General features: G+C 38.9%; 1 protein-coding gene across 39 annotated transcripts in view; it reads right to left on the reverse strand.

The window, feature by feature from the left end:
- The window catches only part of MAP4K4 (mitogen-activated protein kinase kinase kinase kinase 4), a 234,604-nt gene that overhangs the window by 120,919 nt on the left and 86,924 nt on the right, over nucleotides 1-26,761 (reverse strand). For all 39 annotated transcript variants that reach the window (XM_054578022.1, XM_054578017.1, XM_054577997.1 and 36 more), the window contains exon 3: nucleotides 15,811-15,867. In XM_054578022.1, the coding sequence (XP_054433997.1) occupies nucleotides 15,811-15,867 (57 nt within the window). The remainder of the gene's footprint in view (nucleotides 1-15,810; nucleotides 15,868-26,761) is intronic.

The raw sequence follows: 26,761 nt of genomic DNA on the forward strand, positions 1-26,761 counted from the left end.
TAAAAATAAAATGTGCTTCAAGTCACACAGTACTATGAAATTACTTACACTGGCCTGTTCTGCAGTAGTTTACAACCTAAGAGCCGCACTGTGCACACAGAGTCTGTGGACAGAAGAAGGACCACTATATGAATATAAGGAATACATGGCACTCAACACGCTTAAAGGTAGAAGTACACTGCAAGGTGGTGACTAAAAGAAAGTTAAAGGAAGTATATGTTTGAGACTAGACAAGGCTAAGGAATTCACCTTCTAAATTATTTAAAAGAAGGCTTCCTTGAATAAATTCAAGGTTATTTTTAAACTAATATAGCCATACAGGTAAACACACGTATTCACTGGTAGTGCCCTAAGTGATTAGCAGCAAAAGGAAATAGCTTTTATCCACAAAAGACTTAAAACACACCAAAAAGTGAACTACAGTTATCTGGGGGTGGGGGGGTATTCTAAAGGAAAAAAAGTTCTCTAGGTGAGTAACTTACTTTTAATACTAGAGAAAAGGCTACCCTATCACTTTAAAAGTAATTTTATATTCATATGCATATATACTCATAGATCTCTATATATGAAACTATAGAAATATGCATTAATACATTAACAATTTATGAAGTGCTTTTCATCTTTTTATTTCTCTATGTTTTTCTCTCTAAAATATCTCCCTTACATAATAAAAAAACTATGCTAGAAGTCATTTAAACTTTTTGTTCCAACTACTTTATTAAGCTATAATTTTCACACCATAGAACTCAACACTGTAAGTGCACTGAAGTTTTCTTCGTAGAAGAAGAGAATGTATTTTAATTTTCTTACCATCCAAATAAGCAAAACTAAGCAGCGAAATTCCAAAGCCTGAAAGACCTTGAACTTCTAAGCTAACTTGTTGAGGGCAGTTAAGAAAACATTCCCCATCTGTGATGACCTCTGCTTTACTTGAAGCAGCATCAGCTGTGACTGCACTGGAACGAGTGGTGGTGCCCTTTAGACAGGAGGAAGATGCAGAGCATCTGCAGGAAACCAACAACCCCTCTCTCTCCAACTTCCCAGCATGTTCACAATCCCACATACGGACCCACACCACATAGCACTCATTTCCAGTTATCTCCAGCCCTACCCACAAAGGAAGCAGAAACAGGCATCTGCTCTCCATTCTCCTACTGGGGAAAAAGAAAATAACTGGAACTTGTGGTCATTTGCAAGGCAGTGGCCTTTCCTGAAGAAAATAACAACTCATTTTGTTGAACTTCGGTGTGAAGAAGCATCTTGGATCACAAACGTTACTCATTCCCTTGTCCCTTTTGTCTCTGGACTAACACACACACCCTGTGAACTATGGTATCATTCATTACAACACACTCACATAAACATAACAAGACACGGTATTCGTTCACTCAAAGTATCATAAAGAAGTGCCACATTAGGTTAGCCGGGAGGTAAGGGATGGCAAGAGAGGGCTGCTGTATTATGTGAGCTCTCAGTCTCTGTGTACCAGGTTACATAGAGAGTCAGGTCCAACCAAAGATTACAGATGCTGCTGCTTCACTCTGGAGTTCCAATCTTAATCCCTCCTGGCTCAATGGTCTTCTCTCATCCTTACCCCTGCTGAACAAAAACACCTCTACAGTCATTTTCCAAATAAAGTGTTTTCACTTTCTTTCTAAACAACTTAAGGAGGAACAAATGACCAGGGAGTCTTCAACCTCTAACACATACTAAACTACATATAACATCCAAGGTTCAAAAGAGACAAGGGTGAATGTGTAAAGGGAATAATTAAAACAGGAGCTCTGGGGCAGGATACAGTGATAATATAATTTGGGCTGTCATGCCATGTTACCATGCAGAGTTAAAATCGAAGGTAGCAATTTTCAACCTTTTTCATCTCATGGGCACACATAAACTATTAAAATTCTGTGGCACACCCATATTTATATATTTGCCTATCTGACAAGAAAAAATAGATATAATTTTTTATTCATTCATACCAGATGGCTAACTATTATTGTGTTGGCTGTTGTCATTTTTTTATTTCACTAAATGGTCAGGTATTGAATGTTTTAAAAATTCTCATGTCACACTGGTTGAAAATTGTTGAGCTGGGGGTAGAGTCTATCCATGGCACAGCTGAGATGTAAGGTGCAGTGGGGAACAACAGGAAGACACACTGGCTCTCTGTACCTGTGCATTCTCCAAAGGGCAGCCCTTCTACCCTAGGAGAGATTAGCTTCCCACACTGCTTCAGGGTCACCTGTGGCTTAAGAGTGCACCCACAACATTCTAGAAACTTAGCCAATCAACTAGCTGTCTCTCTAATATTGTTTAAGATCAAGCCCACTAAACTCAACCCTCTTTTCTATAGGGTTAGTACAAAGTCATTAGAGATTTCTCACTTGCTTTCCCTCGGTATGATGCTGATGGTTCGGGGGGAGGGTGAATTTTCTCCAATTAAACGATTAAAACTTTTATTCTAAAACCTCTTACACTGTCACATACTCAAGATTTTCACTGGATGTTGACAAACTAATCAAAGAAGCAACTCCAGAAAGCTTATTATATGGGTAATTTAGTTTAAGACTATGAATTTATACTCAGGTCCTATATATAGATAATTTAAACTAGAAAGCAGTTACGAATGACATTTAGAAAAACATGGGTTTGGGGTGCTAAGGAATTCCAAAAACAGGCTTTACCATTTTAAAAGGTGAAGTATTTCAATGGAATGGGCACAGGGTATTAGAAATCTTTTCTTTCCAACTGTACTGATTTGCCACTTTATCATATCTCAAAGGGTATCTCATCATACATGATTAAAATATTAAAAGTCTAATTTTCAGATAGTTTCATGAACAATAGTATATGCACATAGCAACACTAAACCATCAATCAACCATATTTAACTTGTCTGAGCTTTGTTTTTCACATATAAAAAGGAAGAAGAGGCACTCTTATAGATCCTAATACGTCTTCCAGTACTGACACTATTCATTCCACAGAGGTTCACAAAATGCCTACTATAGTCCAGGCACTGAATTGGAGCTTGGGATGGTGCACCACTGAAAAAGAACAAAGATTCCTGTCATCATGGAGCTTAAATTCTTGGGGTGAGGGGATGCATGGAGCAATGGTAGAAGCAGGTGAAATACATTAAGTACAGCAAATAAACCCATTGTACACCAAGGAATGGAAATGGAAAACGTAGAAAAAGATAAGGGCATCAGGAGCAAGAAACTGCAACTCATTGTGTCAAGGCGTGAAGGTGAGGGAGCAAACAGTGCATTCATGAGGGAGTGGCATTACAGGGAGGTAACAAGTAGCAGGTGATAGGTCTTGGCAGGTTAGAGGACAGTGAACAGCCCTGTGTGGACAAAGTGAGGGTGAGGGGAACAGGAGAGGAGGTCTGACAAAGAACAGGTGAGAGGCCAGTCAAGTAGCACTGGAGGCCACCATAAGAATCTGCGCTTTTACCATGAGCTAAGTTAGGAGCCAATAAAAGATCTGATCCGACTTTGTTTAAAAAAGATTACTAAATTGGTATACAGAGAAAACACTGGTGAACAAGCAGGAAGAAGGAAGATGTGCTAGGAGGTACTGAAGAGATCTAGGCAAGACATGATGGCAATTGAAACCAGGGTGGTAGAGGTTCCAGCAGGAAAGGGTCAGATTAATGTGTGTGATATTTTCTTACACATGCATAGACTGTTAAAATTTGTTATCCATTTCAAATATACAAAACAGACAAAGTAGTGTATCAAACCCTCTTGTACCTAAATCCAGATTTAACAGGTACTTATTTGTGGCCTACTCTGTCCCACCATCCACCATAGGCCAAGATTATTTTGACACAAAGTGGATATTGTTTGAAAAGTAGTACCAACAGCATTTCTTAACAGGTGAGATGAGTGATGTGTGACAGAAAGGGAGTAGTCACAGAGGACTCCAAAGCTTTTTTTAGCCTGAGCAAACAGGAGCTTGGAGTGATCACCAACTAGGAAAGTGCAAACCTGAAGACGACAAAAGTTTATGAGGGAAGACTAGGAACTCACATGGGACATGTTCGATTTGGTCTACCATACATTCAGTCAGAGGTGATGACTGCAGAGTCAGGAGAAGAGTCCGGTCCCAAGCCCTGAGACTGCTATCCCTAGAAAGGTCTGCTTGCAAGGCTGGGCCTTAGCTGAAACTGGGACCTAAATTTCGAGAGGGTTTCCACCACTCCCAGAATTAGTAAGAGAGGCTTGCTAGACTGTGTGAACAATGTGGTTTATGTTGAACACCTACTTTCCTCCTGTGAGTTTGAAATTCTCAGGCAAAGGATGCTTATGTGACCAGCTCCAAACTCTGGGCACTGAGTCTCTAACAGACCTCTCTGATAGACAGTATTTCATGTGTGTTGTGACAACTCACTGCTTGAGGAATAAGCATGTCCTATGACTCCCACCAGGACACAACCTCTAGAAATACCCAGATCCCTTCAGCCTTCATCCCACATGCCCCTTCCTTTGCCGATCTTGTTTTATGTTCTTCCATTATGCTGTCACAGCTGAGATTACAATGATGTGCTGAGTCCAGTGAGTCCTCCTAGTGAATCATCTGACCTGAGGATGGTCCTGAACCTCTAATATGCATCCCTTTCAATAAATTTATTGGGAATGGAAGCAAGAAAGGTGTCACAATGAAAAACACAATTTTGCACTTTTAGTCCAAATTTCAAAAAAGTAAAAATAAATAAAGTTGGTGGGGAATAAAAATGGGATTATCTAAAAAGTCCCTATTTTTAAAACTACCAATTTATACAAAATGCTGGATGGTTGTTTTAAGTCAACTATTTATTTTACTCAGAAAAATCCTTTCATTCATTAAGTGGTGAAATTAAACTAAGAAAATGTGGAAGTTCTGTCTGCCTGGAGAGTGCTCATTAACAATTACAAAGAATATCTTTTCACAGCTGGCTTTGTTTTACCAAGAGATCAAGAACAGCTCCTTCTAAAGCATAATTAATCTTTCTATTACATCCTAGATCTGAAAATATATGTATTAAAGATACTAAGTATTCAGTAATTTAAATGAATGCATAGTGTAATGTCATGAACAGCATTAAAAAAAAGAAACCCCTGCAAACCATGGTTGACATTTGCCATTCCAGTCCCAATGAACGGAAACTGCATCTAATTAGTCCTTTCTCATATTTTCAGTAAAAATAAATCATACTTTTATTCTTTTTAATATTCAAAACTATTGCACAAAGCAATAGAGAAAAATGTATGCTTATAAAGTAATAAAAATATACTACACACATTTTAAAATAAGGTCTGTTTCTAATTTTATAAAAAAGATGTTCTATATATTTTTTTGCCAATGCTCAAAAAACTTTTGGAAATTCTCCTTTAAACCTGCCAGAACATCCTTTAGAAACAGAAAATATAGGCTCAGCACCACCCATGTGAAGGGTTCTATCATAGCCTGGAAGGGATATGAGAACTCTAAAAGAGTGACCTAAAGAATTTAAAATCTAGTACAGAATACTGTAAGCATGAAATGAACCTGTGGAAGCTGTTCTCTGGGTAGTCATTCAAAGAGCACTAGAACAGCTCAGAGGGCAGAAGCAAAGCAGTTCTAACTGGTGGGGACAAAGAAGCCCCTCGATGTAGCAGCCTGAGGGGATCCAGACACACAGAGGACAAGGGCCATGTGCACCTGGGATAAGCCATGAGAGCAGTAGCAAGGAGGGTACCTGGGCGTGTCAGAAGTCTTCAGGAAAAGTAATGAGTTATTTTATTTAATATCTTTAATGAGGAGAAGGGAAAAAAGAAACCCTCACTTACTATGTACAAATTAGTATGCTATGTACAAATTAGTATTAGTACACTGTACATTTATCATATAACTTTAATTCTCACAAAAGTTTACCTAGTAGAAATTATTATTCCATTTACAGATAAGGAAACTGAAGTTTTATTAAATTTAGGTCTAGGCTGTACTCTAATAAAAGATGTTAATGCTGTCTTGGGGTAAATGCCAGAAAATGACTATCTAATAACGAGGCTAACATTCTATGAAGTCCATAAACTATAAATTCACTTTGAAAAATATTTATAGGCCTCAAATTTATGTTCTCCAGAAAAAGGAATAAAAAAATAATTTTTTTTTAGTTTAGTAATGATTCTAAAAACAAAATCCAGAAATGTACTCACTCCTAATAATTTTGGAAGGCCCCTTTAATTTCTTTCCCAGGGGGATGAAATTTAAATGTAAAAAAGCAAGTCTTTTTAATATTTATTTATGATTAATGTATAACATCTATGATTAAATGGAGTATTTTTGATTACCAAAAGTGAAAATGCTATAAAACACAATTATCTTCTCAAGTTCTCTATTACAACAATGTATTATCATCATTTGCCTGGACAATGAAATCAATAATGTATATCTGTTCTGAGTTTATCCACATGCCCACCAAGAATAGAACATCCTGTTCAATTCATCAAAGATCTGAATACATACAACTAACAGGGCATGGCAATGTATTAGTTGCCACTTCATTAAAATCCAACGACAGAACATCATTGCTATGCTCCTAAAGTAAACTAAGAGATACTACAGTCCAATGAAAAGAAGACTGAGGTGCTATTCTGGTGACGAGTTAATGGACTTCTGGGCAAAACAATCACCATTCTGAACATCAACTGCTGTTATTCATAAATAAAATGAAGACTTTTCAACATGAAAAACACAAGACCCCTGACATATACAGATAACTTAGTCAAAACCTTCCTCTGCTTATTTACTTAATAGACAAGAACACAACAGGAGAATTTTCATATTTTGTAAATTCCCAGTTACATTCTTAAATTAGAATGAATCCAAAACAGAAACACATTCTATCCATCACATCATCACCAGCATTGTTATTTTTAAAACACTTCTTCACTTCCCTATTTGTTGAGCAGTTCAACCTTAATCCTAAATTAACTTTATGTTACTTTGTGGAAAGATGGATAGAAGGACTCAAAGGAAAGAGAAGCAACAGCAACAGGAAACCTTGTGTCTGAGTCCCAGCCTTTGTTCTTTCATCTAGATGGAGGAGAGGATGCTTCCTGCCTAAAAGACTGCTGTATGAATTCAACCTGTGTGATGCTGGGAACGAGTCCTTAAAAAAGAAAAACTAATTCACTTCATCCACTGTGCACTTTCCAGTCAGATCTTCTTTACCACTTAAGATTAAATCTAGTATCTAGTGAATTTTTTTAAAAAAGGAAATATTAGAAATAATATAAAGCTTACTTTGGCTCATCTGTAAAAGGTCGTGTATCTTACTCTATACCAGGTGTTTTCAATGGGGGTGCCATCATCCAAGGAGATTAAAAGTGATTCTTGGAGATGAAGGAAAAAACCTACCACTTTTATGTATAAAGCATAAAGATATACATATAGTACATGAATAGATATATAGAGAGTTTAAAATATAGAGAGTTTCCATGGAATGATTAGGAAAAATATCTTAAAAGGCTTCTTAGGGAGGTAATAATAAAAATAAGGTTAAGAAACACTGTATTCTATAAAGATACATTAAAGCTATTCTCAACACAGCTATCATACTTTCCAACTAAAATACATCAAAATTTAATCAATTTCTAACTGATTTTAAGAGATTTTCTTCAAGGACTTGTACCAATGTTAAAAATAAAGAAAGATGTACAATGTGGGGGCTTTACTCAATCTACAGAAAGGCTGAGTAAGCAAGTGTAAATCAAAGATCAAGATCATTAAAATTTAGCATCCCACAAACTTGGCACATCAGTTTCTCTCTCAGTAGATGAGACAGAAGGTAGTTTGTTAAGAAACATAGAAGGCAGAGGGAGATGTGGCAAGAATATCTGTGGGAGGGACACACAGTTGGTGTCACAGATGCAGTGATGGCATCAACCGTGCACAACCCTGTACAAGTCTGCCGGACCCACTCAAGTGCAGAAGAAAGCCTGCCACATCCAATTGGCCTCTGAGGAACAACAGAAGGGAACAATAGGTCACAAGGTCCACAGAGATTTCTCCCTCCCTTGTTTTTGTCCTTATTTTCAGTCTAGACAAGTACAGCACATACATTACATTGTACTCTCCTTCAACTGAAAAGCGGTGAAATTGTTAAGCCTCAATGACCTTGCTTTGTCACTGGAGTAAGCTTGTTTTGATCCCGCTAGCCACAGCATGAACTACCTGAAAGCAAGAAATCTGTCTTCCTCCTCTGTGGGACTAGTTCAGATGGCACTCAAAATACAGATCTACCAGAGGTGATACACATTGCTTAGCATTAGACCACTTCTGCTGTGGCCCTTACCACAGAATTTGATGATAGGCTGTATAAAGCAAGAGCAGAGCAGGCATTTTGGACACCTTTGCAACCCAATATGGAGTCACTGTCAACCATGGCAGTTATGTCAAGTGCTATGCCAAGAATGAGGTAATAGAGTGTAACAGGAATGCCCTTAGAAGAGGCCCAGAATCCAAAACCACCAGTCTGGACACTTTGATAAAGACTCCACCTGGCACTGATATGAGTGGGACCTCTAACCCTTGGGGACCATAAGAACTCAAGAGCTCTGACCACCCAATGCTCAAGCTTAGCTAACCCATGGGTCATGCTCGGAGCCCTGCTGGACTTCCACTCCACTGTAAGTGTGCAGCCACTGGAGCCTCTTGACTTGGGACCAACCCCCACCTCTTCATCTGCTGATGCCACCAGTGACTGGGACTCTGCACCAGAAGCTCACTCTGCTGGCTTCTATTATGTTAGCTCGCCCTCTCCGTGTTAACACCTGCATGTGACTCCACTGGATTATTGGTCTCCCCTAATAAACCTGGCATTGTGGAAAGACACAAACGTGTGTGAGTGACTCCTTTTCAGGGATGCCCCCTTGCTTACAACACAGGCAGAAGCTAGGTTTTTACTGACTGTGTTAGGCAAGGCCAGATTTTAATAGAGCTTTTAATACTCATATCTCTAGGAGTACAGTTCAAGAAAGACGAAGGGTATACCCTATAACATCTTCCGGCTGGCTCCCTGCACCCCAATGGAATTCAGGCTCTGTCCTCCAAGGTATATGCCGCAATTGTCAATCACACACATTCTGGTCGTAAGACTAAAAGAAAGTCAAGATCCATCCATCATTTAAAGTCCAAATCAAACCAGCTTAGACCTCAATGTTTGAAATTGTTGACAGTTTCAGAGATTCAATTAACTGAGAATCAAAGATCTGTGTTTGAGCCCTGAATTCTAGTAACACACTCCTGAACAAGAGGTGCCAGTGTGTCTGATCTAGAATTTCTGACTCGTAGACACTAGGAGGTGGCTTTTTTCCTAACATACCATTAAAGTAAGGGTTTTCAAACTTGAGGGAACATTAGCACACCCTAGAGAGCTTGTTACAATCCAGATTGCTGAACCCCAACCCAGAATTTCTGGTACAGAAGTCTGGGATGAAACCTGAAACTCTGTATTTCTAACAAACTCTTGGGTGCTACTGCTGGTCCAGAGACCAGACTTTGAGAATCTGCTACTTTAACCCCATCATATGCTCAAAGGCTGGCGGAGGAAAGCCCACTGCAGCAGCCAGAAGATTGGCTTTGAGCAGCTCTCCCACTCAACAGTGATGAGCTACAATGAGACATCACCCCACATAGCACCGTCTCACGACCATTTGACATAAACATCAATTATTAGGTTAGCCTCTGTTCTCTCTGCACCAACACAGAAGTGCCTGGCCCTACTCTGCCCAAAAAGATAACAAACACAAGTAAGAGCATGGAAACTGGATAGCAATACCTGGGTATAAGGTGAACTGTCATCAAGATGATCTAGTCTAAGCTTTTTTAAGTTATTTAACAAAATGCAGGCCTTTTTATAGTTTTGATTCGTGAACCACGTAAATGATTTACATATTCAAGAATTAAATCAGGATAAAAAGCAAACCCTATAAATGAATCAATATAGAAAACGAATGTAGCTACATATGAAATTAATAAACCTTACAGAGAAAAGAATTATTTCATGTAACTTCTGAACACAGCACTCTGACTATGCTTAACAGACATTGTAAAAACAATATGAATTAGAGAAATCTTAAACTTCACTCCACTGTTAACTCTACAGTTAAGTATTAATACTGTTATTAAAATTCTGAAATTTACGTTCATTTAAAAATAAAGCAAATAAGTAAATGTATTACTTTACTATGAACCAAATTTCTTCAGTCTAGGAAGGAAAAGAAATATAAAATATACAAGAGTCTAAAAACTAGGGGAAAACTCTAATTTTTGAAATATATACTGTTATATTATTTAGCAAAAGGACCCAGGAGTAGTAACACCTCAGCAGCAATGAGTACACTTAGCATTCAAACATTGGTTTTTAAATACATTTCCCATTAAAAGGAACTAAGGCTCCTTAGAGGAAATGATTCCACATTCTTGCAGATGAGCTTCAAATATATACTTGTGCCAGAAAACAAGTACTCAAAAACGTATGTCAAAGGACTCTAAGTAGCCAGTCTTGGGAGAGCTTCCATAGGCAAATTTGGAACCACTTGATTAAATAATAATGATAATCATAGCATCTTTTATTGATGGAAACATGTTGAATAAGTAAAACTGACCATGTCTTTAGCAATATCTAGAAAGAGAGAGAGGACAAGCACGTAAGAAAGGAAACTCTTCTTTATACGCTGATATGATACAGAAGATAGAATCTGAAAACCATCATTTCTCAATATTAACTAAATCAGACAACTGAATGCCAAAGCCACTAGTTAAAAAGTTGTGGGTGAACAGAATATTCACTTGGTGTCATAGTATCATCCTGGAGATTATTTACTAAATTCAAAAGTAATATTCACCTTTTTCAATGGAGATGCCTGCCCATCACCTCTCTAATTGAGTTCTCAAACTTGGCTTCAAACTTGGTAATAGTGAGACAACTAGAATAAATACACCCCCTGATGTGATGAAATATGAAATACCTAATACCACCAATGAGATGTTCTTGCCTAAAAAATATTTAATCTGACTCACTCAACCTAATTTCCAGGTTACATGAAATACAGGTAAGAGGGACAGGTTAAAACACAACATGAGGGAACTATCAGACAAATCCAGAATATGGAATATTTTATGAAATAATTGGTTGGACTCTTCTAAAAGTCAATTTCTTTAAAAAAAAAAAAAAAGGTGGAAGGGGAAGGGAGGTGGGCACAGAGGATCTAAATTAAAATTGAGTTAATAGCTAAGATATGCAATGCACAAACCTTAACTGGACTATGACTTGAAAAAATGGTTACAAAAACATTCTTAACACAACTGAGGATATCTGAATATACAATAAACATTAGGTGAAATTCTCGAATTATTCTCTTATGTAGTGTTGTGATTACATAGAAGACTGACTTTATTTTAAGAGAAGCATATTCAAGTATTTGTAAGTGAAGGCCTATGGTGGTGTCACAATATGTATACAAAACATTAATAACTGTTGAATCTAAGAGTAGAGAGTATTCATTCTTTCAACAGTTCTGTAATGAAGAACATTTTCATAATAAAAAGTTTGGGGGAATTATTAAAATGAAGACATAAAATTTAATTCTCAGAGATAAACCTTATTCAAAGAGTGTATGGATCCCAAATTAAAAATTACTCATCTAGCTAATTCATCTTCTTCCCTTCCAGAATGTTATCTCAAAATAATAGGAGTCCCTAAAACTTCAAGAATTAAACTCTCAGTCCCTGATGTGTAACAGCAATAATACAAGTTGACATTAACACACAAGGACTGAAATGAAGGGGTTACCAAGATTCAAACAACCAATTCAAGTATCTCTCAAAAGAGCACACACAAATGAATGCACACTCAAGCTGGGAAAACCTGGTGGTTGAATGAATGCCAATTTCCAGTAGCCTGCCTCAAGGCAGGCACAGAGCAATGGTGCAGTCCCATTTGTTACAAATCCTTAGCTTATAAAACCAATCATTTGTCTTGCCTTGTTTTGTGCATGGACTTTAATTATGATATTGTATCACAGTTATACCACTGGTGAAAACTGGGTGCAGTACACATGGGACCTCCCTGTATACTTTTCTGCAAACTCCCGTGACTCTATAATTACTTCAAAAATAAAACAACACATTATAGATCACATAACCTGGTCTTTTCCAGTTTGAATATATCATTAACCTGCTCCTTAAATCCTTCCCATAACCAATCATATAAATGACATGCTTTCTTTAAAAAGAGCCCTTCGAGATCCTTAAAGATAATCAATTCTTAAAACAGTTAAAATATGAGAATAGGAAGAAATCTTCCCCCATCTCTTTCAGACTCCCTAGTTTCCTACACAGCCCCTACCACCTCACCCCAGGTGAAATGTGAATTCTCCACTGTAACTGGTTTCCAGGCCACATGATTGAGTAAAGGAGGTGCAGTGGACTCAGCTAAGCTGCCCTCGAGCATACCTATTCAGGACTGCCAGGGCTGACAGCTGAAAGGGCATCAGCCACATGCTCCCCTTCCCACATGCTGCTTTCTGGCCTTCTGAGACTGAGTAATAACGAATAGACTAGTAGATACCTCTTGATTTCACCTCAGGAAGGCTCAAGAAGCAGGATGAGTCTGTGATTTTTTCCCCAAAATAAGCATTCACATCTTTTTGCTCTTGAGACAAAAATGAGCAGTCAAAAACTATGCTATGCAGTCCTGGTCTCATCAAGAGAACCCCCTCCAACAGTGCCTTCTGTTGGAGTGGAAACTGGAAACATCAGTTGCAAAGTCTTCCTCATGCTAGCCTGCTCCCAGGTCCTACCCAGGCCAATGCACTACACCTTTACAACAGCTGCTGAGAGGCTCTTGACGTGGGGCATCGGCAAGGGCATGTTTCCTGGGGTGCTGCCTGTACAATGTCCTCTGTCCATACTTGTGCCCCTTGCTCTAGCACAGAGGTCACTGCATAGAAAAGCACACAGGAAATATCACTAAGAAGCCAAGGTGGTAAACGGCTGATTGAATTTGCATTTGTTCTGAAAATTTGCCATCTGGTTTTCATTTCACCTGAACATGTGGGTTTTGCATAATTAATTTTTAAAGGAGTCCTGAAAATGCATTTTTCCAACACTGCCTATTTTTCAAGCAAGGAAATACCTTTTGTACACAATTTAACAAAAGCAGGCTACAAAAGCATGTGTTACACACAGTTGTCTGTGCATTTTACAGCTCCATGCACAGAGAGATGAGTGAAAGGAAATATACCAAAGCACCAACAATGGGTATTGGAAGGTGGCAAAAGTGTAAGAATTTAGCTTTTTAAAAATGTTTTCTTATGTTTTACACTTTTTTAAAAACAGTGATCATTTATTACACTTACAATCACGGCCAGGCCTAGAAGAAGAGGCCCTCTACAGAGTAGACAAGCCTCACTCAGAGTCCACTTGAGATAGAACAGGGAGCATGCCCAGACCGGCACAGCAGCAAAGTCAGCTAGCGGAGCATGGACTGAGTGAGGAAAGAAACTCAACTCTCAGGACTTCCAAACGCTCCATAAAATTCCAGAAGATTACAATTACAATGGCACCCATACATCTGCCAGTAACCAGTCAGGAAATGTGCTCACAGATGACAAAGAACACAAGGCTCCAGCTCCCCCATTCCCCATTCAGCACCAGCAACATGCACAGCAGGAGCTCAGTAGGAAGAAGCATGTCATAAATAACTCAACTTCTGTATTTAAATCACAGTAACTTAGAAATTGCTGCTTCTTCACCACTCTTTAAAATAATCTTTAACTGGAAAGCACCCAATTTCCCACTAAGTTGTATACTATAACACAACACAATAGTCCATAGTATGATTTTTATTATTATTTACTGATTTTAGAGAGAGAGAGGGGAAGAGAGGGAGGGGGCAGGGAGAGAGAAAGAGAGACAAAGAGAGAGAGAGAGAGATATTGATTTGTTGTTCCACTTATTTATGTATTCATTGGTTGATCCTTGTATGTGCCCTGACTAGGGATCAAACCTGCAACCATGATGTATCTGAACTATGTTCTAACCATCTAAGCTACTGAGCCACAGCTCGTATCAGATTGTGTTACAAGAATCTTTACAAGAACCAAGCAATGGCAATTTTTCATTATAAACTCTCCATATCCTCTTTGGCAGAGAAAAGAGAGTAGTCACTTCATTAAATGTCACACCCTCAATTATCTGTATAAAGCTCAACTGGTTGTCTTGTGGTCCAGAGACAACAATATTTTCTAATTCTTACTAGGAAATATGCATATTGGAGCTGAGCACATTATTAGAGACCAACGGGAGAACAAGGCAGTGGAGGAAACCTCTCTTGATTACTCAACTATACTCATGAGATCAACTCAGGCATCGTCTCCAGTGACAAACCCCAGATTTGGGGACATTATGTTTTAAAGATATCCCAAATACCCAAGGTTGCTGGTTAACTCTCTCTAGATATGTGATATAAGATGGTAAAACTTATTCACAATTAAGCAAATTAGAAGCAATCATGAGAGTGTAAAGTAAAATTTCTGATGAAAATACAGATGACCCTTGAATAACGTGGGGGTTAGGGGCACCAACCACTGAAAAACACTTATATCTTTGACTCCCCAAAACTTAACTACTGGTCGCCTACTGTTGACCAGAAGCCTTACCAATAGCAGAGTAAATTAACACATATTTGTATTTTACATGTACTATATACTGTATTCTTACAATTAAGCTACAGAAAATAAAATATTAAGAAAATACATTTACAGTATTTATTGAAAAAATCTGCATGTTAAGTGAAACACAGTTCAAACCCATGCTGTTCAAGTGTCAACTGTAATTTAAAATATGATGGATTTAATGCACTATAATTTATCGTTATTTAAAAAATGAAACATGAACATATATACATAAACATGCAAAGGGAAATAGACACTTACAGTATTTTGCCATGTGTAATGCTCACTGTTTTGCCAAAATTTTTGAGGGAAAAATAAGGATGTGCATTATACACGAGTATGAAGATTATATACTATGGGTATAATAATCCCATGTATAATGCACACAAGAACATAGGTGCGCATTATATATGGCAAAATACAGTACATTTTGTCTAATTTCTCTTCTTTCCCAAAAGCTACCCAGTAAATACTCACGTGACCATTTTAAGAACTATTTTTTGCTACTAAATTTTGCCAACAATCTGCTCAGTATTCTAGCAGATGTTTCTGTTTTCAAACCTCTGGGAACTTGGCTGGATCTGTTTTCTATCCCCATGTTAAAAATAAAAGAAATGGCCCAAATGTGGTCTAATCCCTAGAGAAGCTTTTCCCTACCCCACACCCCTTAACCCCCCTATTTATATGACCTCCATGATCCTTTCCCAAATCTCTTCCTTTCCACTAGAGATGTTTCCAATTATGGTCCGTAATGTTGCCAAGGATGACATCACTCAGATGTGATATGGGGGGGGGTGTGAGGGTGTGGCGGGGGGGTGTGTGTGTGTGTGTGTGTGTGTGTGTGTGTGTGTGTGTGTGTGTGTTTAGAAAACGCTACTGATTGTTAGTTACTTAGAGACCATCTGCCAACAATTTAAGCTGACTATTATGCTGGACCTTATAAACCCACAATATCACAGGAAGGCAATTTGTTTAAGATCCATCCTCCAAACAAGAATTAATACTCTTACACTGGGCCTAGAGGGAAAGGTGGAGGGTTGGGCAGGAGTCCTTGTATCTAAAGATTTCTTTAAATACATTTGTTACCCAATCTTACCTCAGTAACATCCATGACTTTGATGGCTGCCAGCTGACCTGTTTTAACATGTCGGCCCTGAAAAACAGAAAAGATAATTGGCACCACTGTTTTGTACAATCATTGGGACAGAATGGTTGAAGCGTCAACAAATCATTTCTTCTATATTTTCCCCCCAAAATGAAGATAAAATAGTCTGAGTTTTTCAACAGAACAATATGATCGGTAATACCAATGAACCATACTTGATAAACAAAACATTTAAAACAAATGAGTTTTGATAAATTTCCTCTTTCTTCCCAGGGTTTAATTTACCTATCATTACACCTCTCAACCCAAGCAACTTAAAAAGTTTTCTTCTATACATCAGGTTGAGCACTCTTTCTTTCCTAATTCCACATGAAGGAAATGAGGAAAAAAAAAATCCCACACACACACAAACAAAAAAACACCTCTAGATGTCTGTTGTCAAAAATGAACAATGAATAATAGTCATTTTTCCCTACTGGAGTTCCCAATACCCATTACTTGATTTTACAACAGTTATACTGAGAGTCTTCTTTGAAGCTTCCTTGTAGTCCCAGTGCAGAAAGGCTGGAAAATAATTACCCAGAATAAAGGGAGTGTACAAAAAGGTTTTGGTTGGAAGGGAGGAGAAAGGGAGTTGGAGGGAGGAAGAGGAAGAGACGACGACAAGTGGGCATGCAAGCTAAGGCTTTTTCACAGCTATATTTAAATTCCTGACCTAGAACCTACAAACTTGTTATCTACTTATATCACTAGGTATTTCAAATTTGATGTCATTCTCCCCTCACTAAATGAGGTTTATTGGATCTAATTATTGTCAGTCTTGCTTCTCTCCATTCACTGTTTGTTATGAATGTTCTGATAGTCACTTCCCAGCTGAGTAACAAAGAGCTACCCAGATATCCTAAGCACTATTTATTTGAGGACTTTATGAAAAGTAGACCTACAACAAATGTAAAACAGAACAAATGCCTCCATGTTTTCCAAGAGCCTGCCTCTCTTGTGGTCCCACGATAGAGTGTTATGAACTTTAGAACTTGAAACCCAAGGAACAGAGAAACGCTCTCCCTTTTTCTCTAGGAAGTTTGCACAGGAACTCAAGTTCCAAAACTCAAGTTACAACTCAGTGAAAAAACAACCCTGTGAAAGTGACACTGTATTATTAAAATTACGTCTCTAGCCCTGACTGGTGTGGCTCACTGGGTTGGGTGTTGTCCCACAAACCAAAAGTTACTGGGTCAATTCCCAGTCAGGGCACATGGCTGGGTTGCGGGCCAGGTCCCTGGTTTGGTTCAGGGTGTGTGAGAGGCAACTGATCGATGTTTCTCTCGCACATCGATGTTTCTCTCGCACATCGATGTTTCTCTCCATTTCTCCTTCCCTTTCCCTCTCTCTAAAAAATTAACAGATAAAATCTTTATAAAAGGAAATAAAATAAAGTCTCCATTACATGTGGTCAGGATGGGATAGAGTCCAGCAATGGCCCAGCAGTTCCAAAGCAGGATGCATGCAACAATTTAATACACAGGAACCCAGGACAATACAATCCACAGGCGAGGCACCTCATTCCAGTTCTCACCTCCCTGCATATACTGCCAAACCCAACCTCCCCATGAGGTACTTTACCGCAGTGCTGCCTTGAGAGTGTGAGCACCATCTGCAGTTGAGGCCATCTCAAGCCGTGTGCTTCTGAGGCAGGCAGGGAGAAGGCACATGATCAAGGTAGCAGGGAACTCTGCCTTCTTGCCCTTCCAGCCACCTCTTAGCTATCACTCCATGTGTGCTTTCCCAGCATGCCTAGCCTCAACAGCCTGGAAGTGACACCTCACCTGAGGCCTCAGAGAACCCCATTATCACACTTTGTCTACGATCCCCATGGAGCCAGGGAGAATAGTCTAGCACTGTTTATGCATTCACATTGGGTCACCCATGATCCTAAAAGAAAATACTGCCCTGTCTACATACTGTACTAAATAATGAGGAAACCATTTGATATCCACAGAAGCTCCATCTCAGAGGCCTGCAGAGGGGAGTCCAACTCTGTTCCAGGAATGTCATAATTTATGAAAGTTATATGGGTTCCCATATCTTTTACTACCTGTCATTTGAGAGTGTCTGAATCGCTCATTAAAATATCTACCTATGTGTGTTATAGGCTCTGTAACCTCAGCCCTTTTTTTAGCATTGTAACTACAGTACTATTTTAAGTATCACTACAAAGAACACTAAGCTCTACTTTGTGTCCTGGGCATGGGCAGGACTGTACAACTAAAGGACGGCAGTCCAGAGCACAGGCTAGCCAGACTGGATCCGCCCCTCATCTCCTCCACACGGAACCTGGGACCAGGGCAGAGCACAGCTCAGTTTGCCTCTGGCTCCTGTCTGTGCCCACTTCACAGATTTATGGTTGAGGACACTGAGTACATGGAACATGATCAAGCCCAACCCTGGTAATAAATTATGACTCAACTTTGTTTCTCTCAAACGATGACAGAAATGAATTTTCTATCATCACAGCACAATATCTAGCAATCCCCATGAGCACCTATCACTGGCACTGCAATCATGAAACTAAATCATGATCTCCTTGAATCCAAGAAGAAAGGGTAGATCTTAAGAAGAGGGAGTACTAAGTAACTTTCCAGTACTTTTCATGTAAGAGACTCAGAGACCATCTCCTTAACACCCAGTCAGCCCTCAAATCTGCAAACACATATCTGTTATTCTTTGTGTAGTGGGACTACCATTATTTTTGCCATGTACAATGTGCACTTTTTACCCAAATTTTTGAGGGAAAAACAAGATGTGCATTATACATGGGTAGTACCTGAAATACCTCGTATCTGTTCTTGTGTTTTCTAATTATTTGTTACATAAAACTTTTTGTACCATGTTCAAAACATAAATGTTAAAATTCCTTTATAATACAAAAAACAGGTATCTAAATATAAATAAATAAAAATTGAATTAAAAAATTAAAACAAAATATTTTTTTCCTGAAAGTTTGGGCCAAAACATGGGTGCCTATTATACACTGTAAAATATGGCACTTCCAACTTACTAAAGCACGTTTCCTGCTGACAGAATCAGAGAAAATATCACAAGAGTCGCCCAGCTTTCCCTCTTTTCAAGAGGGTTAATTAAGCAGTACTGTGTTGGGAATATATTAGGTGAGATGTGGGGGAAGGGAGGGCCTTTTGAGTACTATGGTAACACAAGATATTTGTAGAACAAGAAAATCCACTGCTCTATTAAAAAAACCTCTTCAGATGTTTATATAATAGCTGGTGTCTTCCTTCTTTCTCCTCTATACCTGAACTCACGACTGGAAGTGTATTCTTAAAGACTTAGCAGTTTGACAGTGGCACTAAGGCTGAGAATGGTGAATTCACTCAGTATTTGCTTTATATAGAACATCAGTTTCCCTTACTGAAGGAGTATAGAATCAGGACCTAATAACTAACCAATTATTTTTGTGCCGCATAACAGACCAAGCAAAGGCATTAGTATAAATACATATCAGGTATTCCAAAATTAGGTCCAGTTTAAATTGAAATTGTAATCAGGTAACTGATTCTGCCTCCGTCCTCCCTAAGAAACAAGGCAATGCACTGGAAGAAATGAATCTGGGATTCAGGCAGCCTTGGGCTCTCATTCTTCCGCTACTGCTTCTTTGATATATTTCCTTGGGAAAGTTGCTTATCTTCTACAAGCTTCCTAAGATCACTGTAGAATCCGATGCAGACTATAGTAAGTGCACAGCACACATAAAAAGCCCTGGCCATCACACCTGGCAGACACTCAGATGAGTCTTTGCTCCCCCCAGAGGCCTGTGCCGATTCCCTGACCCCTTCTCACTAATGCAGCTTGCAACTACCTCAAACCTCATCAATTTAGGCCCACTTCTTACCTCCAAAGGCATGGCCAATATGTGGGGAGGCGGTAGGGTGCTACAGTAATGTACTTCGCCGTCTCTCTCTACACATATATACATATATATATATATATATATATACACACATATATGTAAAACCTCTAGATTTAAAACTAATAGAAGTAATATTCTATCTGCTGAGATGGGCCATCATATGTAAAGGAACCAAAATGGCCAGCAAAATAGCCTAAGGAGAAAAACTAAAGCTGGGACTGAGTATAATGAATGTTAATATGTATGTAATCGTATGCTAAGGAGGTTACATGAAGGGTTTTTTGAAATGATAAAAATTTGTGTGATTTACACAACACTACCCAAGAGAGAACATATGATTATCCCTCTCAGGGTGGACTGGGGGCACATGTTCCCTTGGCAGGGCTTTAAACTGTAAATGACCCCCTTCATACTGCCTCAGTAGTATGTGAAGAAAAAATACACACAATCAGAGCCAAGTGCTCTGCTGACATGAAGTGAACATCAGTATGCGGCCAGTGGTATAGACCCACCACAGAGGCTGCAGCAGGTCCTTCAATGACTGCCCTGACAGCCTTGAAGATCATCCATCAATGGACAGGATGTGGATCCTCTCAGATTCCAGCTGCAAATAATCCTTACCAAATGCCAGAAAGGACAGGTATTCAGTTATCCACCGGCCAGAAGAAAAGGGGAGAACTCAATGATTCACCAGGACTAGAAGCCGTGTCACTAAACTGCATCACCTCTCTCCAGACATGTAAAAGACGAAAGTAGCTTGCCACACACTGCACCTAATCGAGGAGGTACCCAGTCACCCACTAAGTCAGAAGAGGGCCTTCTATCACGATGTGATGTGTGCACCTGCTGCAGGCGGTGCCACAACCTGGTTGCTCCTCATACCAACCAATTCAGAAGCTTTGTTCCTTGATCTTAAAGATTTTTTGCAATGTTTTGCTGCTTTACAGATGTAGTATTTTGGATATAAGTGGTTGATAGTTAGGGGGAGAGATGTCAATTTTTTCTATTAAGGAAGTCGAGTTCAGTTTCTCACTTTCACCTGTGATGTGCAGACTTCCAGGCTCCATACCAGACCCCAACATGAGAATTCTGTAAGGGGAGTACAAAAATTCATGACATTTTTTATCCAGTCTCTAGTGGTTCTTATGCGTTCTGAAGTTTTCCAAGCTTATATGAAAAAGCCCAAATTTAAGTTCTCATATCCTTTTTTGACTATATAGTATTTATTATAATATATATGCATTCATTGTCTTAGCTGGGGGTCTTGGTGTGTGAAGGTTAGATTCATAACAAGCAAATTCTAATATATGTCAATTATATTTACCATAAAGTCATATAACTTATATTTTGAAATGTTCCTGAGCTCAAAGGACAGGCAAGCCTAATTTAAAAAAAGAGCTGATTTTACAGATGAGACAGTAACCCAGAGAGCTAAAACGGACACAAGTATAATGGCTAAGCTAAACCTAGTTTGCCAGTTCTCTCTCTCTCCAGGATGTCTCACTCGCATCACTCTTATTTTACCTTAAAAATTACAACTGGGTACCTAAAACCTTATATAATTTTATTAACCAATATCACCTCAATAAATGTAATAATTTTTTTAAAAATCCAACTGGGGAAGGGAGACAAACAGGCAAAGGACAGAGGATTTTCAGGGCAGTGAAAATACTCTGTAAGATACTATTACAATGGACAAATGTCACTGCACATTTGTCCAAACGTACAGAATGTACACTAAGAGGCTCTGGCCGGGTAGCTCAGTTCATTAAAGCATTGTCCCAATTCACCACAGTTGAGGATGCAATCCCTAGCCAGGGTACGTACAAAAATGAACCAATTAATGCATAAATATGCGGGACAAGAAGTCATTGTTTTTCTCTCTGTCTCCCCTCCTTCCTTCCCCTCTAAAATCAGTATTTAAAAAAAAATTAAGAAAAGAATATACACCAACAGTGAATCCTAATGTAAACTACAGACTTTGAGTGATAATGATGTAACAATGCATGTTCATCAATGTCAACAAATGTACCCCTCTGTATGTATGTGTGGGAACAGGGGGTATGTGGGAAATCTCTGTACCTTCCTCTCAACTTTACTGAGAAACCTAAAACCACTCTAAAAACTAATGTCTTTTTTATTTTTTTTAAAAATTCCAATCTACTCCCTTTTATATTTCCTTATTTTTAAGAGCAAATATAAAACCTACATGACTATGTCAAAAAGGACATGAGCTCAACACTCAATCCACTAACCACTCTTACCTAAGGTTCTTTACACTTACTCACTCCAAAACAAAAGACCAGATTCACTGGTTCTGCACTGCAAACCCCCAAATGAAAGGCCCCACTATGAGTGCTCTTTTCCAGAAGTGTCTGTGAAAGATCCAAAATCAGCCAAAGGGGAAGGCACAGTACCCAGACACCACTTCATGAGCCATGTGAGATAAGGAACCACATAATTAACTTGGGAGACAGATCAGAGCACTTAAAAATGTATTTCAGTCTTCTAAACACCTCCTTACAACAGAGCAGCCATTATGACAAGACCCCAAGGAAACATGCTTTTCAAGTGCTGTTCTCACCACACTCCTCCAAAGCCCAAAACAAGTGTGAGGTGAACAGGCTCATATTTTTGCACATTTTATCCTTGTAACTATGAGTTCTTACTATAATTAGCATCTGTTTATTTACCTCTTCCTCCCTTCCAGATCAGGGCTGTGGATGAAAGGACAGGGAGCACACCGGGATATGTTTGTGTGATGAGATCAGCCAAGACTTACAATTTAATAGGAAGACTGTTTTTATTCCCTGAAGTTTAAAATTAAAGGCTTAGAAAATTAAAGGCAACATAGAATTAGGCCTTTCTTAGGTCAAAACTACCTTATCTGGAACACTCCATTTAAGGAAAATACCAGAGAATGTGTGGACTTAAGTTCCACCAAGAATGGAATAGTCAAAATAGAATGGTAAGATTTTGAGTGCCCACCCCCCAATAGGTGAGTCATTTTGCACTGCTGACTTCGCTGACAGTTAAAAGTAAAATAATTTATGCACGACATCCTTTTTCTTTAGGAGACCAATCTGGATGAAAATCTTTCTCAACCCTAATATCTTGAGTACATTAAAGGTGCTTTTCTTAATGGCTCAGGGAAATCATTATGAACATCAATTACTATCCTGTCCTTGCAATTTAAGTGAGAGCCTTGAGGAACATTACGTCAGGCAGTAATAGTCTGACTCCTACAAAGAAAGGGCGCAGTCATCTGGGCCCTGCATACTTATTTTGTCATTTTCAACTGTGTTCTAGAACATATGAGGGAAGGGGAAGGCAGGGCACGCCAGACAGCAAGTTAAGTTCCTGTTAGGTGAGCTATCACTCTAGTAAAAATTACACTTAGGTTGGTAAGTGGAGACAACATGGATGAATATAAATGACGGGGTTGTACAAGGGAAGAAATACTGCCATTAGAGTTCATTATTACCATAATTCCTTCAAGAGGGTGAGGGGCAGGCAGGGATTTGGATCAGCAGTGGGTCAAGTGAGAAGAGAAGACAGCTACCTTTTAAAGACACCTAGTGAAGCTGCATGAAAAAAAAACCTGTGCCCCTTCCAAAGCAGGCAGCAGCCTGAGGTGTGTGCACGTGTGAGCCAGTGTCTAGATGACAGTACCCAGTGTGAGGAATTACATTTTAAGGAGAGTGGAAAATTAAAAAGCACCAACACTAAAGGGCCCAGAAAATACAATAATGGACAAAAATTAGCGTATCCAGTCTCACATTCATAGTAAAAGAAAAACCACTGGCAAGTCTTCATGCCAAAGAATCTATAACCATGGAGATATCAGATTCTATCACTGACATTTAATAAACATTTGCAACTGCTTTCTCCTCTACTCACTTGAAAAACAATACTGATTTCAGATTCAGCAATTTTAGTTTAAAATAGCAAAAGAACATTAAATAGCATGAAAAACTCCAAATCTCTTCTAGTGCCAAGTATGTATATTAAACCATTTTTCTACCTTAGCCACTATGTTGATAAGGCTTATTACTGCACTCAACAGCTAAGCAATTAGCCAAACTGGTAATGCTAGATCCAGAATTCAATCATATGACTGTCAAGATACATTAAAATACTATACTCCTCAAGGTCATTTAATTCAGCACTGGATAAAAGATAACTGACCAATGGAGATACAACCACTAAAATATACATCCCCTACTTAAGAGCTCTCACACACAGCAAGACCTGCACATAAATACATATTACTTCACATTTGTTCACTGTCTGAAACTACTAAAAATAGTGAATTCATCTTTCTCTATTTTTCTGTATTATCAATATCTTTATGATTAAAAAAAGGAAACAATTTCTTCATTAGTTCATTTCACATGTTAAAATATTTAAATGTTTATCTGGAATATAATTCGCAATCTGAACTCTCTAGCATTCCCTTAGAAACATGTACGGTGACCACAGATCTCTACTCCAAAGCAAAGAATCCTGTCTTTTTTTTTTTTTTTTAACATACATACAGTTTTAACTTCTCGAATGAGAAGGTAAGAAAGAACCAGGGAAGGGAGCTGGGCCTCATGACTGACCCACTGGGGAACCCAATGTCACATTACAACATAACCAACAAGGGCTAGCCTATACCAACCACTATGAAGCCAGAGCACACACAGCCTTGCATCCACAGGACTCTGGGATGTATCATATATAGAACAATGAATTTTAGTAAAAAGCTTGACTAACCATTTATCCAGAACAAAGATGAAACAGAATTCTGTGGATTCCCTTTTTCCTTTTCCCATTACTAATTCCTTCAGCCCCAGGAAGTTTTCCTATGTGTCTCCCCTGTGACTTGTACACTTAATTTTTAGAATTATACCCATCGTGTAATTTTAATATGAAAATATCACCTCAAACATCACTAAAGCATTCGAATTCTTCTCATTGGCACTGAGGAAAAAAGCTGAAAGTCTCAGACACAAATCAAAAGGCAAGAGATTAAGTGATACAAGAGATTCTGAATCCATTCTGGGCTCCTGATCCACCCACAGTCAACTTTACTCATCACCAGCCCAACCTTCAATTAAGGTTTTCAAATTGTTTCTTACTTTTTCTTAGCATTTCAAGAAACTGACTCTAAAATAACACTGTCCCAAACATGGATATATTCAGAATCTATATATAAGCCAAACTGTAAGCAGCTTTGTGTCTTCCTGAATCTAACTGCTGCTGAATCCTCAGCACTGGCACGGTTTAGAGGCATAATTTCTCCCTGGAATGTTTTCTCTGAGGGCAGTATAGCAAGCCCTCACTTTTGTCAAGAAATTCTGCAACTTTAAGCAAAACAACGTATAACAAAACGAGTTTCAGCACAGGCTAACTGATATAAACATGAGTTAAGTTCCTAGAACATCATATCAACGTTATAACAAAACAATGTCATTCAGGGAAATACTGTATTTGTTTTCCTTTGGTTCTCAAAGTCTGTATGTATACAAACTGGATCTAGTGGTTCCCAGGGGAAATCAGTCCTAGAAGTAAATTCTTTAAAGCATGCTTTGTTTCTCCCTCAAAAGCTATGAAAGCCTGCTCGTGCTGGGAAGGAAATTTACATTTTTCACAGACCCTAACCCTAAACCCTTTGTCACTCTCATGTTTACGCTCTCATGTTTACTAGTCTCCTCTCTGACCCATGTAAATCGGTGTGTTCCTACAATTTGTTTTCTTCAAAACATCATCTATTCTCTGTGAACATTAACATACTGATGTAATGACATCACCTGTTACTTAGGCCCACTGACAGACCTTTCAATATAAGCCTTTGGAAAAAGGGGCTGGCTCAGGGCCTTCTCCACCAGAGGGAAGAGCCATGTCTCCTCTCCTGGCAAACAGAGAAATGTCTGCAACAACTCGTGTTTATTCCCCTCATCCGTGACAACGCTGGGACGGGCTCTACGAGATTCAGAGTCTGGCATCCCACCTCAGCTGACCCCTGACAGTAATCCTCAGATCCAGATGCCATCCACGTCCCCTACAACGGCTTCTCTCTATTTTTCTCCTCTCCTTTCCTCCTCCTTCCTAACAGTAAACATCCTCTCCACCCAACAAAGGAGAAGATGGTAAAGACACACCTATTCCATGTTCATTCTTTCAACAAATATTTTTAATAGACATTTATTTATTTTTGTGCCTGGCACATATAAGTATACAAATACTTTAACACATAATACAGGAAGTTCTTGCAACAACCTCACAAAGAAGAAAACCTACTTTACAGAAAGGAAGTAGCAGTTCCATGAGTTTAGAAAACTAGCTTAAGGTCACACAGCTAGTAAAAGAGAGAGATGGAATTCTCACTCATGGATCAGTGCATTTCCTCATTGGCCACAGCAATTTAAAATTAAGTTCTGCATTCCAGAATCTGCTCACATCCCACTCAAAAACTGATACCAGTGGGCTGGTGGAAGTGAGGACATAAAAGCTGGTGAGGAAGAAGTATCTGGTCACTAGAGTTGCTACATACCTTCATACAAATGTACCCACTTTCCTGACTAACCCCTTGTGCACAGGGATTCTGTCAATGGGCTGCTTTATGAAAGCCCTCTCCTCTCTACTCTTCCTAGCCCTACGTCCACTTTTCAGTCAACCTGACTGGTTCCACAGCCTCAGGGGTTGCAACCAAGGTACCTTTAGAAATCTGACAGATGCCAAGTAATCACCCCAAAACACTGTTGCTACCCCCCCCCAGACATTTCTATCCATGCCCACCCTGCAGAACCCCCTGAGAACATTACTGGGGTCTAAGCAAAGCCTGGGGCTATAGGTATGAAAGGGCAAGACTCAGAAAATGATGCAAGGGAGAAAGAACTAAGATTTCACAACTGCCTGGGGGATCAGAAGCTGACATGGGATAAGGGAACTTGAGCACTCACAAATCTATGTAATTGCCTAATTAACTCTGGCTTTTAAGATCCTTAACTGAGAGTGGTAGGAAAAATGCCC

The sequence above is a fragment of the Pteronotus mesoamericanus genome, unplaced genomic scaffold, assembly GCF_021234165.1.
Source record: "Pteronotus mesoamericanus isolate MK-2021 breed Mesoamerican mustached bat unplaced genomic scaffold, CSHL_Meso_final contig_48, whole genome shotgun sequence".
Lineage (NCBI taxonomy): Eukaryota > Metazoa > Chordata > Mammalia > Chiroptera > Mormoopidae > Pteronotus > Pteronotus mesoamericanus.